This window comes from Erythrolamprus reginae, chromosome 2 (genome assembly GCF_031021105.1).
Source record: "Erythrolamprus reginae isolate rEryReg1 chromosome 2, rEryReg1.hap1, whole genome shotgun sequence".
Lineage (NCBI taxonomy): Eukaryota > Metazoa > Chordata > Lepidosauria > Squamata > Dipsadidae > Erythrolamprus > Erythrolamprus reginae.
Window position 1 is genome coordinate 128309538 of NC_091951.1, and position 16156 is coordinate 128325693.

The 16156-nt window shown below is 35.4% G+C and overlaps 2 protein-coding genes across 3 annotated transcripts in view; one reads left to right on the forward strand and one right to left on the reverse strand.

Annotated features, from left to right (window-relative positions):
* KCNMB1 (potassium calcium-activated channel subfamily M regulatory beta subunit 1) overlaps nt 1-7862 on the forward strand; it is a 31842-nt gene extending 23980 nt beyond the window's left edge. For both annotated transcript variants that reach the window (XM_070739457.1, XM_070739458.1), the window contains exon 4: nt 1167-7862. In XM_070739457.1, the coding sequence (XP_070595558.1) occupies nt 1167-1451 (285 nt within the window). In that variant the 3' untranslated portion in view covers nt 1452-7862. The remainder of the gene's footprint in view (nt 1-1166) is intronic.
* The window catches only part of KCNIP1 (potassium voltage-gated channel interacting protein 1), a 664229-nt gene that overhangs the window by 600543 nt on the left and 47530 nt on the right, over nt 1-16156 (reverse strand). The window lies entirely within an intron of this gene.

Genomic DNA, 16156 nt, shown 5'->3' on the forward strand with positions numbered 1-16156 from the left:
AACAGAACATCAAATTCACCAACAATTCACATTGTCTCTGAGATCATTGGCTAACCTAACCTTTCAGCATGGTAAACATTTTAACAGCATCTTTCTATATATGTTTATCCCCCAAGAAATTAATAGTTTAAAGTATATATTAGTCCACTTTAATTGCAATATTTGTAACTGTTTCTTCATGAAACTGTACCCTCTCATTTGGGTATTGGGGAAAAAGTGAAAACACAAGCTGCAACATATTAAATATTTACTGTATATCCTAATTTTCCAATAGGATTTTACTCCCTAAGGCTACAGATCAAACATCTGTAGAAAATTATAAGGAAGCAAATTATACATGAAACTTAATTCCAAGGATAGCCATTATGTTCCCTTCACAGTTTACAATAGAGAAACTTTCACTATCAGAATCTTCATAACTCTGAGATGAAATTTCAAAACATTGAGTATAATTCTAAAATTTCTTCCCAAAATGTATAAAGTTGTACTTTTAAAAAATGCTATAATATTTCTCCCTTCTTCAGTAAAATTTCATGAATCCATTTTCCTCTAATCTAAAATCCTGCTTATTAGCAAATGTGTTAGTTCATTCCTAATGTTCTATTTGTAAGTTGTCCAGAGTTATGCAGATGAAATGCGTGGTGTACAAACTTGACAACTAAATAAGCAACTTCCCTTCTATCTATGCTCACAAAAATAATATTCAGAAGGAAGGAAGGAAGGAAGGAAGGAAGGAAGGAAGGAAGGAAGGAAGGAAGGAAGGAAGGAAGGAAGGTTATCATTGCAGTTTTTTCCTAGCAATATTTTCCTTGCCATCCTATATTATACCTGTAGAACAAGTAGTTCCTTTAATTCCAATCACAGCAGAGGAAAATACTTTTGATTCCTTAATTGTTTGTAAGAATAGGCTGCATTATCCTTTTTCCCTCTGACCCTGAAAAACCCTGGTTAATAAAGGTTAGGTTTTGAAAGCTCATGGATACTCCTACAAAAGTCAGAATAGGATATATGTAGTATTCCTTATCTAGTTCCCAACAGCTACAGTGCAGGCAAAACAAACCAATATTAATGCAGCGCTGATTAAAAGGAGCCCCAAATTACTGTTTTACCCTCAATAATTGTGAAAAGCAGTATCCTGAGTTTTCTTTCTTTCTCTTTTTCTGCAGTGCTCTTATATACCCCCTGATATGGAGAATCATAAAAAAGTTCAGCAGCATGTAGAAAAGATAAGAGACAATTTCAGAAAGTATCGGAGGTTTCTTTGCCATTATGACCCATCAAGAGAAGAAAAGAGTGCCCTTTTCATGCGACTGTATCCCCCAGAAGACTTTCTCCTTGCATTTGCCTGGCCAAGTATGCTATTGGTTGGTGGAATCTTGATAGTCCTCTTGGTCAAACTAAACCAGTATCTTTACTTAGTCTCTGCTAAACAACGCAGAACACTCATATAACCTTTTCCAGGTAGGATCTGGACTTTGTATTCACATTGTACAGGTAGTCTTCCATTTACAACAATTCATTTAGTGACTGCTCAAAGTTACAATGGCACTGAAAAAGGGACTTATGACCTTTTTCACACTAATGACCTTTGCCGCATCCCCATGGTCATGCAATCAAAATTTGGAAGCTTGGCAGTTGACTCGAATTTATGATGGTTGCAGTGTCAAGGAGTCATGTGATCACCTTTCGCAATCTTCTTACAAGCCAAATCAATGGGGAAGACAGATTCACTTAACAACTGTGTTACTAACTCAATGATTATCAATGTCATGGGGGGCGCATGTGACTCCAGGAACATGCATAATCCCTGTTGATCAATTCCCCCAGAGTGTTTTCTCAGTTACATGCTGCTCCGAGCTCGGAAGAGAAGTTGGCCAGGTTCACTCTGTTACTAACTTAACAACTGCAACTTGTTAACACACCTAACAAGTGTGCAAAGGTCGTAAAATAGGACAAAATTCTTTTAACAAATTTTTCACTTAGCAACAGAAATGTTAGGGTCATTTATGGCCATAAGTCAAGGATTACTTGTATTAAAGGCAAATCGTGAATTAAGTTCTCAAGTTTACACTAAAGATAAAAAACACTGTAGTAAAGATCAGGAAAATATAGATAAGAGATAGGACATATCAAATTAGACAGGAGACATTCAAATTATATTCAGAATTCACATTTTTTACAAATTCAGTTATATTTTTTAAATTTGAGAAAAATACCTTCTGTTAATATTTCTTGTCAGGGTGAGAAATTTGGGTGAGGTAGCTGATTTAATATTTATTTACATGATTACGGAATCATGTAAGCATTGACTCAATTGAAGGGACATTCCTGCTGCGGTAAAATAGCTAATGAATTTCTGAGGTTATCCTGATCAAACTGAAGCAAGCTATCCCAAAGAAACAGAAGTGCTCTAGGCAACCTAACATGGAAAATTGTGTTTTGGAAAGTGGAGCAGAAAAATGCACCATGAGTTACTTTGGTATTCAGTATGGAATTAACAGGATTGGTTGCTGTCTGTTTCTGTCCTTCAGAAAATGAGGGTTGGGCTATTGTGGTGACATGACAATCAAGGAACTTAAAAAAAAAATTAGTCTAAGCCTATTCCAAATTAATTTTTTAATGAACATCCAAGTATCTGATTAACCCTAAGTTAATAAGTGGAAATGAACTAACATTATCTTTCTTAAACTTCTTCCTTAGAGGTCATTTCAAAATTCAGGTGATAATAAAAAGATTTTGTACCTGAAGTTTACAAAATTAGACCGTTACTGAGGCATGTTAATGCAGCATGCATTTTTATACCTGCAAGATCATTTTGTTATATGGAATGACAGATTCTGTTAAACTGATAACAAAAACTATCTATCCAATAATTGTGGGATGGAAGAACATAAATTTTTCAGTTGTAATGATTCTGCAGGGAGTAAAAAATGCACTTATTTTAATTAGATTATTCAAGGTGCAGTTTATGTGATTTTCTTCACCAGCCTTGAAGCAAGTACCATAAAAAAAGCTCAATGTACTAGTAAATTACTATGATGCACTACTGTAGTCATTATCATTAGCTGTGCATTATGTTAACATTTATAGCTTTAGTGCTAAGTGAACTGCACAGCTGCCTTCCTATGTGTTGCCTAAAGTCATAGTTAACACATTCACAGAACCGTCTTAAAAGCAGATTCTAACTATCAGACCAATAGCAGCTTGAGCTAAATAAATTGTGTCTCTGCAATGTTTTCTAATGAGCAACTCTTCACTGCTTACTGCAAAGCAATTATTTTGCCATAATGAATTGGCACTTGCAACAGAAAGTGTAGGTTGGTTAAAGGGATATTACCTGTTTTGAACACCAATTTGTTCAGCATTCTTCCCTCTCTCAGAAGGTTTATTATTGCCAAGAAAATTATTGACTTAGACCTAAAATTGAGACTAGGCTGAATTCTCCTAGTAGATCTTTTCCCACATTATTTCTGATATATAAGCTCAGCCTAAACTAGACCAAACTTGTTAATCATAGACCACCTCTTCATAAAGACAATTCTGTGTTGTGCTTTTGAATCACAGTGCCAACAATAGTTAGAAATGTATCCACTTAGCCAGTTTCACAATTTTATGATGTATAATTTTAATATGTAGTTATAACATTATAACAGTAGAACGTAATACAAACAAAAAATAAAAAGAGGAAGAATAAAAGGTGCAAGGAAATGAGAGAAGAAACTAATGTCTATAATAAAGAAAAAATATAAAGAAATGACTTCCGACCTTTATCAAAATAATAAATAAATTTAGTGACTTCCAATTTTTTTTAGTTGACAATTAACTCTTCAACCTATATTCTACCTCTTATCTATAGACAAATAAAGCATTATCTTTTAAGTCCATAAAAAGGTGCCAGAGATAAATACAGTACTGTATATCTTATTTTAATCTTGATCAAATAAACCAACTTTATATTCCTTTCTTTTATTTCTAACAGTCTTCATCTTTTACCGATTCAAATATTTTTATTTATTTATGATTGTTACAAGATTTGATTTTTCTTTATTTATTTTTGTCCCATTACACAAAATTATTCTAAGTTTTAATAAGCCTCTTTTGATAATCCAATAAGAAAAAAATTATGCCAGTCATTCTCTTGGTTTAAAATTTGTACTCCTCTCTAGTCAGATAAAATTTGTTCTACATCTGTCATTTTTTAATAGCATCTAGTCCAGTTTTAAAATTCTGAAATTACATATGTCTTCCAAAAAGCAAAACACATCTATTTCTCATGAAAAACTATTTGTTCTTCATAAATACTTCCAATACTTGAAAAAAATTCAGCATTCAAAACTTTAGACTATTCATAACTTTCTAAGATCAAAATCTTGTTCAGTTTTTTGCTCTTTATTTCAGATTTCATATGTTCTCAAGCTTACAACTAATTTTCTTTTGTTTAGAGTTGAGGTTATATTCTCCTAATGAAGATTTTTCAAACTTGTCATTCTAAAGCTCTTTAATAGCTTTGAAGTTGTTACAATTTTCAAGGATTATTGGAAGTGAGGTCCTTTAAAGGGCCCTACTACAGTTCCAAGCAAAATGGGCAATCCCTTCATGTCCCAGGCATCAGATCCACAGAAAAGTACTGTCTTGTCGTCTTTTCACAAGGAAATGCAATCCAGAGCACTTGTAGAATCCACTGTTCACTCTTGTCCAGAAAGGTTTCTAGGAACTGGTCTACTCATCAATTCCCTGGTGTTTGCTGCTGTTGTTGGCACTCCAATTCATCATTCCTCCCCCAGAAGTCCAGCTTTACTGTTTTTAAGAAGGCAGATCATGAATTACTACATCCTGACTTATTTACCTTATTGTAAAGAATTTAGCATGGATCATTGTCCCACAAATATAATGCAAAAAGTATTTGTTAGCAAATTGTTTTATAGATCACATTGTATCAACTTTGGGTCAACTTTACTCATGTCTTCATCTGGCTTCACACCCCATTTCATACTTACTGATTTTAAATTTATAAAGACATTAATGGTCACTGTTATTCCATAGGAAACTGTTCTGTAATTTGCAATTGTCATCAGAAGCTCTGTGATACATTTCATCACCTTGATAACAGCTTAGTAAGACCTTTTTGGTGGTTGCTAGATTATCTGCCTTGAACATATTGTCTCTCTCCAAATTATGGTAGATTTAATGTTGATGTAATGTTGCCCTTTTTTAAATTTTGTGCACCTTACTCCTTAATTTTTGAATCATTCTCAATTGTTTGGCATGTTAATTGCTTCTTTTGTGTTTTAGGTTAACATTATTTTTATAACATATTTTCATATACCTTATCACAAACATCACTTAAATAACAACAAATGTATTAAAATGCCTGTTATTTCTAGAGAAGTCACAATGGCTATTATACCCAGCAGCTGTTTGTCCTTTGAGTAACCAAAGAATGTATTGTTGCTTACTTTGTTTTCACAAAAGGATGGTATATACCTCATAATTTTCTCAATTTCTGAAACAGAAAGTTTCAAGAGTGCTTATTTCTTCTACCCTTTCTCATAGAATAATGGTTTCTTTGTCTTTGTGTAATGACAAACAATGAATTTCATCAGAAAAATCATCAATCAGCACTATAGACTAAATCTTACCATTTCCTTCTATCCTTGATACATTATCTGGATATTTCAATTATTTAGTGTTACTTTATTTGGCTGCTACTTTTGTTTTCATTTGCTAGTTTTATTTAAATATAAAATATATATAGTAAACCTGTCTTTGCAGACAAATCAATATTTTATTAGTCATATCATTAAAAAATTTCTTCCAAAATTTGAAAGATTATCCCATTCCCAATAAAATTTAAAATGTTCTCTACAGTTTACAATAATGACAATATAATTCTTCAGAAATAGATGCCACTATTCAGGATACTTAATCCCTAGCTCCAAATTGTCTTCAATTGCCTTATCAGTACTGGGCTGTGGCCTGTTTGGAACTGGGCTATGGGAATGGCAGGCAAGTGCACACACAGCTGCATTTTTAAAAGTGGCAGGCATGTCTGCCTACTGTGTGCACAAATGGAACTGTGCATGCCACTCACCCACTGCTTGTATGGAACCGCTAGTCTGCAAAGCTGGAAAGGTTGGATCTTTCCAGCTTTGGGACCAATGGGACCAACCAGTGATCTTGTTGGTCCCATTGGCAATGAAAATGAGACCCTTGCGGCTACTGTGAACTGCATAATCAAGGGGGACCTTTCAAACTTTGCATGGGTTTCAAACTTTTCTCTCTCTTGTGTACCCTATATTTTAATGAGGTTCTTATCCAGGCCTTCTCCAGGAAGTTAAGGGGACCTCTACAATAATTTGAACCCATAAAAAACCCTGGTTCTTTTTCATTTAAATTCCAGCCAAGTATTTTATCCAAAATTGGATTGGCTTTCAATACTGTTGCCCTTTTCAAACATTTATATATTGTCCTGAAAATGTTTCATCATTAATCTTATCCACAGTCTTCAACTCTCCAAATCTGCTCTTTTAAAAAGTATATCATTTAATCCTGCAATGCTAAAACACATATCAAGCCATGAATGATTACTACTGAATTATATCTTTGAGGAGAGGCAAGGTAGTTTAACATTAACTAAGTAAATAAAATTTTCTACATACGGTATCTAAATTAGCTCTGACTTATTAATTTATAAGAAAAAGTGTAAGTACGTTTCTAGTTTGAACAACAAAGCTCTATAATTTATTACATCATCACCTTTTGCAATCTTAAATTAAGAGGTGTAATTCCAATATTTAGTCTTTAGACATTGTTCAAAGTATTTTTCTAATTGTTTTTCTAATTGTTCCCATGTGGCATTGGATGTTGATATGCAATTTTCTTTAATATAGTTGCATTTATTTGTGTTTTCAAAGTTTTCATTATGTCATATTAAGCATTTTCTTTGTTCAGCTGTTATGGCATTTCATAAGACATCTAAAATTGTTTTGAAGAAGCAAGCTAGCAACTTCTCTGTAGGTTTCCTGCAATTCAATAAAGCCTAATAAATTATTCTCTTAAAATCCATGATGCCACAGTTTTACATTTTGCCTTTCAATGTTTAAGAGTAAGTAAAGTATGGTCTTCTGAATATGCACACAATCCTTGGTATATGCTAAGAAATGAAGGTTAAATTAAATTTCTTTGTATGCAAAAAAAAAAAATCCATGAGGAGGAACTTCTTCACAGACTGATACCCTCAACAACTTACATCCTAGTAGGAAAATATCTGCAAATGCTTGTTATTTACTATATTTTTTAAAAGGTAGAAACACAATCTCATTTCTAATCTTTTCCTTTCTTTTCCATTCTTACTCCAATTCAAGGCTTCTGCTCAGGAAACATGCATTGTATAAAACAAATGAATTCCACTGACAGAATAAACTTTTCTCACATTTTCTCTGCCATTGCATGGATCCTCTAAACCCAAGAGTGTGTGATTATAGTTAGTTTGAACTGTGTTAGGGTAAGGTGATTCTAATATAATAGTGATATTCCACCATTGAGGGCAATTGGTGAGAAAGGGCTGAGGAAGTGGGGATTTAGAGATAGAGGTTATATAGAGGTTATGTGCAGCAAACTGCTTACCTCAAGCAGGTTTCTCGTACCTATATGATCTCACCCAGTTCACATCACCAAGATGATATAGGACATTATCTCTGGCTGGTACATGATCTCATCTAGTTTGTATCAACAGAATGTTCTTAAGGATTGGTGAGGAGAATTCACCAGTAAAAATGCTGTTGCTCTTTGTTATATTTTGCTGTTTGTAAAATGATATAAAAGCAATAAACACTGTGAAGGCAGTCAGCTATCTTAGCATCCTGCAATGACTGGTTTCTAATTCCGTCATTGGGGGAGGGGGTGTCAAGGGACAGGGGTAATTGGGACTATTTATTTGCGAGAGGATTTGTCATATTCCAACTTTGCATTCTGTCTATTACTTTCATTATTCATCACATAAAAGACAACAGGAGTGATAAATGTACATCATATCACTAAAAAGGATGATGAGTCAGCCCCCAATTACAAGTGAATTGCTTCTGAAAGAATGTACACCTATTTGCAAGCATATATGGATTTTTGAGGGAGGCAAAGAATGGAAAACAACAGTTTTAAACATTTCTAAAATTTTATGAATTCAAAATAACAAGATCCTCTAGATTAGACAAAAGTCAACCTTAAGAATTGGGAACATTCCATACTGGCCAATAACTTTAGAATATTTGCTACAATCCATACTAGTGTTAGGCCATAACAGCAATTGCACAAAAAAATCATCTAGAGACTCCTCCCCTGACATGTGCCATGTTATCACCATCTGAATCTCAAAGCAGCTTTTGGTGGCTTCTAGTTAGCTTTCTTTAAAAAAAATATATGTAAGAATTGATGTCTTAATACTTTGGAATTGAGCAGCATAGAAGATAGATAGAAAGATAGATAGATAGATGGATGGATGGATGGACGATGATAGATAGATAGATAGATAGATAGATAGATAGATAGATAGATAGATAGATAGAGCCGGGGTGGTGCAGCAGGTAGAGTGCTGACTGTAGATCTGTAGGTCAACGGTTCAAATTTCATAACTGGCTCAAGGTTGACTCAGCCTTCCATTCTTCTGAGGTGGGTAAAATGAGGACCCAGATTGTGGGGGCAATATGCTGGCTCTGTTAAAATGTGCTATTGCTAACATGTTGTAAGCCGCCTTGAGCCTAAGAAGAAGGGCAGCATAAAAATTGAAGAAATAAATAAATAAATCTCTGCTCTCCTATACTTTGGGCTAGAATGGTTGTTGAGCCCTATTGGTTTTTCGTTTTGATATAATATGTCTCTATTTTTAACCTATTTTATTCTTCCTTATTTTTTTAAAAGCTACTCCATCCAAAATCCTTTGAAATCAGATGGCATATAAATTTAATCAAATAAATTATTTTATTTATTAATAAATGCACGCATACATACAATATGCATTCAAATAATGCTCTAAGTGACAATAGGGGTTTTGAAAGATTTTTTTCCCGTTTTGGTTTAGTATATTCATGAATCGTCACAGAGCAACATTATATCAGGCAACTGAATATGTTAACAAACTATGGTGATGTACACATAGATATATGCACTCAGATTTGCAGTAAATTGAACTTAAAACATTTTCTTGATTAACTCACCAAAAAGTGTACAAGTTTTCTTTCTTAAGGCAAATAAACGATGGGCTAGGGTGATAAATCCCCAAGACTTAAGAACAATCAAGCGGATGAGAGATACTATTAATATTCAGAAAACAACATATAGTCTTTTAAAAGGCATAAGTGCAGCTTATAAGAAACTAGGCTAGTGATGGCAAACCTTTTAGACACTGAGTGCCAAAAAAGCATGCACACATGCCTAAGCTGAAATGCACCTGTGCACCTGTGTGGACATGCACAAACATGTGCATGCACAAAAGTGTGCATGTGCAGACATGCACACCAGAGACCCGAAGACCAGCTGACTGGTGGGAGGCAGGGCATCCCAACACCTGAGCCTTGGAGGAGGATATGAAATAGTTATACTTCCCCCAAAAAAAATAATGAGAAGAAAAAAAAGCTAAATTTGTTTTTATTTTCATGTCAATATAAATAAAACATTTTTTTAAAAAAAATGGGATTACTTTACATACTTCACCCTCACTTCTAGTCACATTTAAAATTACAATTCCTCCCACTAATGACAGTATGACTATAATTTTGCTGCTTCTTGCCTTATGATTTATATTGACTGGTTCCTAATATGATTGGATTGCTTATTTGTATCCAGACTATCATTAAGTGTTGCACCTTATGATTCCTTGACAAATGTATCTTTTTTTTCATGTACACTGAAAGCATATGATTCAAGACAAATGCCTTGTGTATCCAATAAAACATGGCCAATAAAAATTGTATTGTTCTGTTCTATTCGACTCAACTCTCTCTTCTCTCTTATTCTCTCTTCTCTTCTATTCTGTTGTGTTCTCTTCTATTATATTCTATTGCAATTTCTGGAGGACCTTTAGAGGGCCACTTAAGACTCGCAGAAATTATTAATATCTTAGGTAAAAGATTATGTGATTACCTTGAACTATGAAATCTAGAAATCTAGAAATAACTTATTGTTACTGTTTGATTATATTTGAGTTATTAGATTGTTAGGATTTTATTGCTATTGCTTGTCAATAAAAATTGACAGAAGCTCATGGGCTATGTTTGTGAACCATCAGTTCTAAAGAATGGAATATTAAGATTTGCAATAATTTTAAACTTATCATTGGCTACCTTCCCCTGGGGAAGCACATTTTAGCACAAACGATCTAAGTATTATTGACAAATGGAAATGGAGGCATATCCCAAGATATTCCTTACCATTAATAAATAGAAAGATTATAACATTAGAATAAATTTATTTCTATTGTAGCTTCTGCCTTAATTCTTTCTCAGAGGGCCAAGTGTTACAAGGCAGTCCAAGGACCTAGTGCTCTTTAACTATTTTTGTCCCAGGAGAAAATAAGATGTGCATCTTTTAAGCCTAAACCTGAATTCCAGTCATGCCCTGAAAAACTGTCAAAGTAATACAGACCACTAGCACATTACAGTACATTCTCCTCTGTGAATTTATTCTCTTCCTCGCTTGCAGTTCCGCTTTAACTTCATCTTCAAACTGCCAATAGATTCAGCTTGAATTCCCACCTGAGCTGCTTCTCTGCTTAAAATGCTTAATTATCATACTAGTAAAAGACTCCGATGTACTAGTAAGAAAAAGCACAAAAAAATTCAAAAGCATTTTAACATATTTCTTGGCAGAAAGGGAACAAAGCTGAAATTGGAGGACAAATTTTGGCAAAGTATTAATACTTGGCAAATGTCCAGATAAGGTGTTTTTTTAAAAAAAAACCCCCAAACCATATATGGTTTATTTATATTCTATTTTTAATAACATTTCCTCTTGGTCCTGGTCACATAAATTATCCAATATCTTCACAAAATCTTAAACCTAAATAAGGTATTAATTGTGATCTAGAACATAAAATATTCAATATATACACTACTTTATGGTGAACAAGAGTATGTGAAGTGTATAAATTCTTCCAATTATTCAAAAGCACACTACACAGGCATAACATTTCTTTATTATTTCTGGTGATGCATTCACTTTAGGTGAGCTCTCCTGACCTTAAGATGTATCAGAGAACCCAATAATCGACAAAACTGTAATTGTATGTAAAATGTATTAGAAGAAATTCTAGTTAACTACTGACACACAAAACCTGTTGTTCTGAGAAGGATGTGCTACTCTTTTTAGCAATTTTTAATGTGCAGCCAAGTTTTTCTTACAGAGGATTTAATACACTGTAAAGTTAAAGTAATCTGTAAACAAATAGTTACAGGAGAAGATTAACACTACACTTTTTCTGTTTTATGTCCTGTACAAATAGATCTATTTATCTTTCTATTTAAGCAGAATTTAGCTCAGCAGGAAATCATTCCTCAACCTGACATTGTTGCCTGGTAGATATATCACCACAAATAAAATAAAAGCAAACAAAATCAAAAGTAAGTAGAGAAGGGAAAGTTATTAAATTCACTTTGGACATCAGTGGAATTTCACATAAAGCAATGCTTTAGTAGAACTCTAGAACAGTGATTTTCAACCTTTTTTGAGCCACGGCACATTTTTTACATTTACAAAACCATGGGGCACATTTGTGCGGGGGGGGGGGCTAAAAAAAGTTTGGACAAAAAAATTCTCCCTCTTCCTCCCTTTCGCTCTATTTCTCTCTCCCTCTTTCTCTCCCTTCCTCTTTTTTGCTCTCTTTCTCTCTCCCTCCCTACCTCCCTCTATGTCTTTCTCTCTCCCACCTTGCCTCCCTCTCTCTCTCTCTTTCTTTCTTGCTCTCTCTCTTGCTTGCTTTCTTTCTCTCTTGTTCTCTTTCTCTCTTTCTTTCTTTCTCTCTCTTTCTTTCTTTCTTTCTTGCTCTCTCTCTTGCTTTCTTTCTCTCTTGTTCTCTTTCTCGTGCTTTCTTTCTCTCTCTTGCTTTCTTTCTCTCTTGTTTTCTTTCTCTCTTGCTATTTCTTTCTCTCTTGCTCTTTCTTTCTTTCTCTTGTTTTCTTTCTCTCTCTGAGCTTCGCGGCACACCTGACCATGTCTCGCGGCACACTAGTGTGCCACGGCACACTGGTTGAAAAACACTGCTCTAGAAGAAAAAGGGAAGTTGAAGTTGTGGCAAAGAGATGTTGACGAGCTTAAGTCCCATCTATTTCTTCCACTTTAAGAAGCCCTATCAGGCCAAGTCACTTTGTAAGAGTGATGAAGAAGGGGATGCTTTGGAAGTTGTGACCCAAAGAAAACTCCTTTATCCAGTGGAAATTAGAACGGTCTTTCTTTCTTTCTTACTTTCTTTCTTTCTTTCTTTCTTTCTTTCCTTGTTTGTTTGTTTGTTTGTTTGTTTTCTATGCTGCCCCTCTCCGAGGACTCTCATGGCTGAGCCAAAGCCATGACAGCTGCAATTGAAGAAAACAACGGAAAGATCTTGCAATGGTGTGTATGATATGGATCAGAAATTTCTAATTTTTGCTGTGAAATTTTCGTTAAAGCACTTAAGCCATCTGAAGTGATGGTAGGGTTTTATCCAAACCCCAAAGAAAAGCAGTGACCAAAAATTGGGAACAAATGTCAAACCCAGAAAAGAAAGAATGAAAGAAAATGTTTTTTAAAAACCCCTTAAAGATAAGAGATAGACTGGACTGGCTATTTTTTCAACAAACTACACTGTTTTAAAATGTTGTACCATATCTTAGTTGTCATCTTGAAGTGTGGGACTTTGAGGAAATGATTGAAGCAAGAAATTAAAAGGAAAGTAGCATCAGGATGAACCAGAGAAAAAAGACTAATGGTCAAGTCTACTGGTCGGGGAAGAAATTACAAACATGCGTGCTAAGTGAAGGTTTGTTATGTCTTAAAGAAAACCTGAAGACACCTGCAATTGATTTTAAAGTGGTTTGGAGACAGACTGCGAGAATAATTAACTGCTAGAAACCTTGAGGAATACAAATGTACAAATTTAGTGGACAGTGTGCAAGTCTGGGCTTACTTTGAAAGTAACAAGTGATAGCTAATGGACTATTCAACAGGGTGATATTTGAATCCCTGGAATATTGGCTTTTCTCTCCTTTCTTTCTTTCTTTCTTTCTTTCTTTCTTTCTTACTTACTTACTTACTTACTTACTTACTTACTTACTTATTTATTTATTTATTTGATTTGTATGCCGCCCCTCTCCGTAGACTTGATACGATAAACAATTAAGAAATTGGGGTTTTGAAAGACTATTGCATTAAGTTTTAAAGCAAAGTTTAGGATGGATGGATGGGTGGATGGATGGACGGCTATCTAATTATATATCTTCACTACCCTAAACTACTTTAAACAGAAGAACAGAATACAGAAAATGAAAACAAAAATATTCTGAGATAAACATATTCTGGACACCAACACACACACACACACACAAACTAATGCTATCAATGTGAATATCATCTTCTGTTGCAGTTGGTTGGACAGAAAACAAGAAGGAAATCCATACAATAGATAGATGGCTTCATGTAGCCCATTTTCTAGATTTATACTAGGGAAACAATTTTATATTAGGGAAACAAACAAATTTATATTAGGGAAACAATTTTTATAGGCAGAATGTCACCTTGCAATCTGTATAAAACCTTGTCATATCACAATACAACCAGTGACGAGCCACCATTCCCGGCGCCATCAGAACAGGCTGGGAGTGCGCACATGTTTGCACATGCATTTCTCAGGATTCAGCTTCAGCGCATGTGCAGAATCTTGTGCAAGGACACACGATTTCCAGCTTATTTTGCTTTGGCAAATGCGCAGAAGCAAAAAAGCCAAAAAACAATTAAAATCAGGTAAGTTATCCCTGCACCTTACCCTGCCCGTTTGCCCAGGAACCACCTGCCCTGCCCATTTGCCCGCCTATCCTGCCATGAATGGCGGCTCTGCTGCAAGTGGCCCGAGTGCTCTGCCGCCCACCGCCTGCCTTACCTTTCGCTCCAGTGTTTGCACAATGACTTCTCCCTTGCTGCATCAAGAAGATGGCATGTGGCACAGGGAGGAGACTGGATAGCACTGAGCTCCAGCCACGTGGTCTGCTCTGTTCTCTCATGCGCCGCAGTCCTCTCTCGATGTGGCAATGGCACTCTGAGAGAGTCATGGCCTCTGGGAGCACAGCACTGCTTCTCCCAAAGGCCACAAGTCGCTCGGGGTGCCATCACCAGAGCTGGTGGTGCGGCTGGAGCTCGGGGAGGCTGCTGTTGCTGCTGGCCCCAGCTGCTGCTCTAGGCGACGCATCGAGATTCAGCTGCTGCGCATGTGCAGCAGCTGAAATCTCGTATGAATATCCTTCCAGCAATGAGATTTGGGCTGGCTCACAGCATGTTCACAGCCGGCACTAATGAAGCTGCATGCACAGCTCCATTTCTGCTACCGGAGTGGCATTCACCCCATTCCAGGGCTGGGCCCATCTCTGAGTACAACTCACCATGGCTGTTTTCAAAAAGCTAACCATGGTCAGTACTGATTAGTATTTCGGTAGGATATCAACAAGAATCCCAGAATTGGGTAGTCAGATAAACAGCCTAAAAAGGCACTAGGTAAGCTAAGATGCTGAGCTTGTTGATCAGAAAGGTAAGCAGTTCAGCAGTTTGAATCCTAGCACCATGAAACATAGAGAATGCCCATTACTTGTCCCAACTTCTGCAAACATAGCAATTCGAAAGCAATGCAAATAACAATGCAAGTAGAAAAATAGGGACCACCTTGGTAGGAAGGTAACAGCATTCTCTGCACCTTCAGCGTTTAGTCATGCTGGCCACATGTTCATGGAATCGCCATCAGACAGTGCTGGTTCTTCAGACAGAGATGAACACCAGCTTTAAGAGTTGAAATGACTAGCATATATGTGTGAGGGGAAGCTTTACCTTTTTTATAACCAATAGAAAACTGTATCAATTTGATGGGAATACACAGAAGGGGGATGGTGTGTGTGTGTGTGTGTGTGTGTGTGTGTGTGTGATTCATTTATTTAATGAATTTTTATGGTCACCCATCTCAAGCATGTTGTCTAGCTAACAATTAAAAATACAATAAAATCAAGAAACAACATATACACAAACCACATACAAATGAAATATAAATCTTTATTTCCACTTGACTAGAGTGTGCTCAGGCAGGAGGAACAGTTAAACAACATGTGGTAAATGCTGGTTGTCTTTATATTATAAAAAGGGTTTTTTTAAACTCACTGGTACATACTTTACAATTCCAGAATGGCACATCCCAGATTTCCATGAGAAATTTGAGACATAACTGCATGACGAGCTCATATTGCTAGCTGTAACTAGGCAAGAACACTACTTATTACATGCTTCATAAACTCATGGTAGAAGATAATTTAAGAGATACTCTTGGCTAAACCAATGTCATCATGCAACATTTGCTTCTTTTTCTGTAATTTAATGACACTATTTTTTTTACACTATGCAATTAGTGACACCTGAGCAAATAGCAATAAAAGCTTAAAATGGTCTCAAATTCAGATGGAGAGGGTAGAAGGGACAACAATAGTTCTGACATAAAAAAATTAAACCAGCAAAAGCATAGCAGAGAAAAAGTAAAATAATAAAAGTCTTAAAAGGCCATTAAAATTGTTAGGGTTTTCTTTTAAAAATAAATAAACGATGATGTGACACCATAATGTTCATTATATAAAGTCATTTTTTTCTGTAAGGAACGATCTACTATACTGTATTAGGATTCAACAAACATTGTTTCAGCAAATACATTTCTGCATACAGTATATAGTATGCAGAGAGGTCGATAAAACAACCATCAGAATAGAGTGTTCTTAACCAGAAATTTATGAAAGAGAAACTCAAAAATCCTATCCATTGAGTTGATATGTCTTTTGGAAAAGATCCGTGCTATCTTTGTTTTTCATAGACTGATGGGACTTTTCCCCTCACCTTTGTCAGAGTAATATGCTTACTGTTATATTGTTATATGTTGCAGTTATGTTACTTTTTT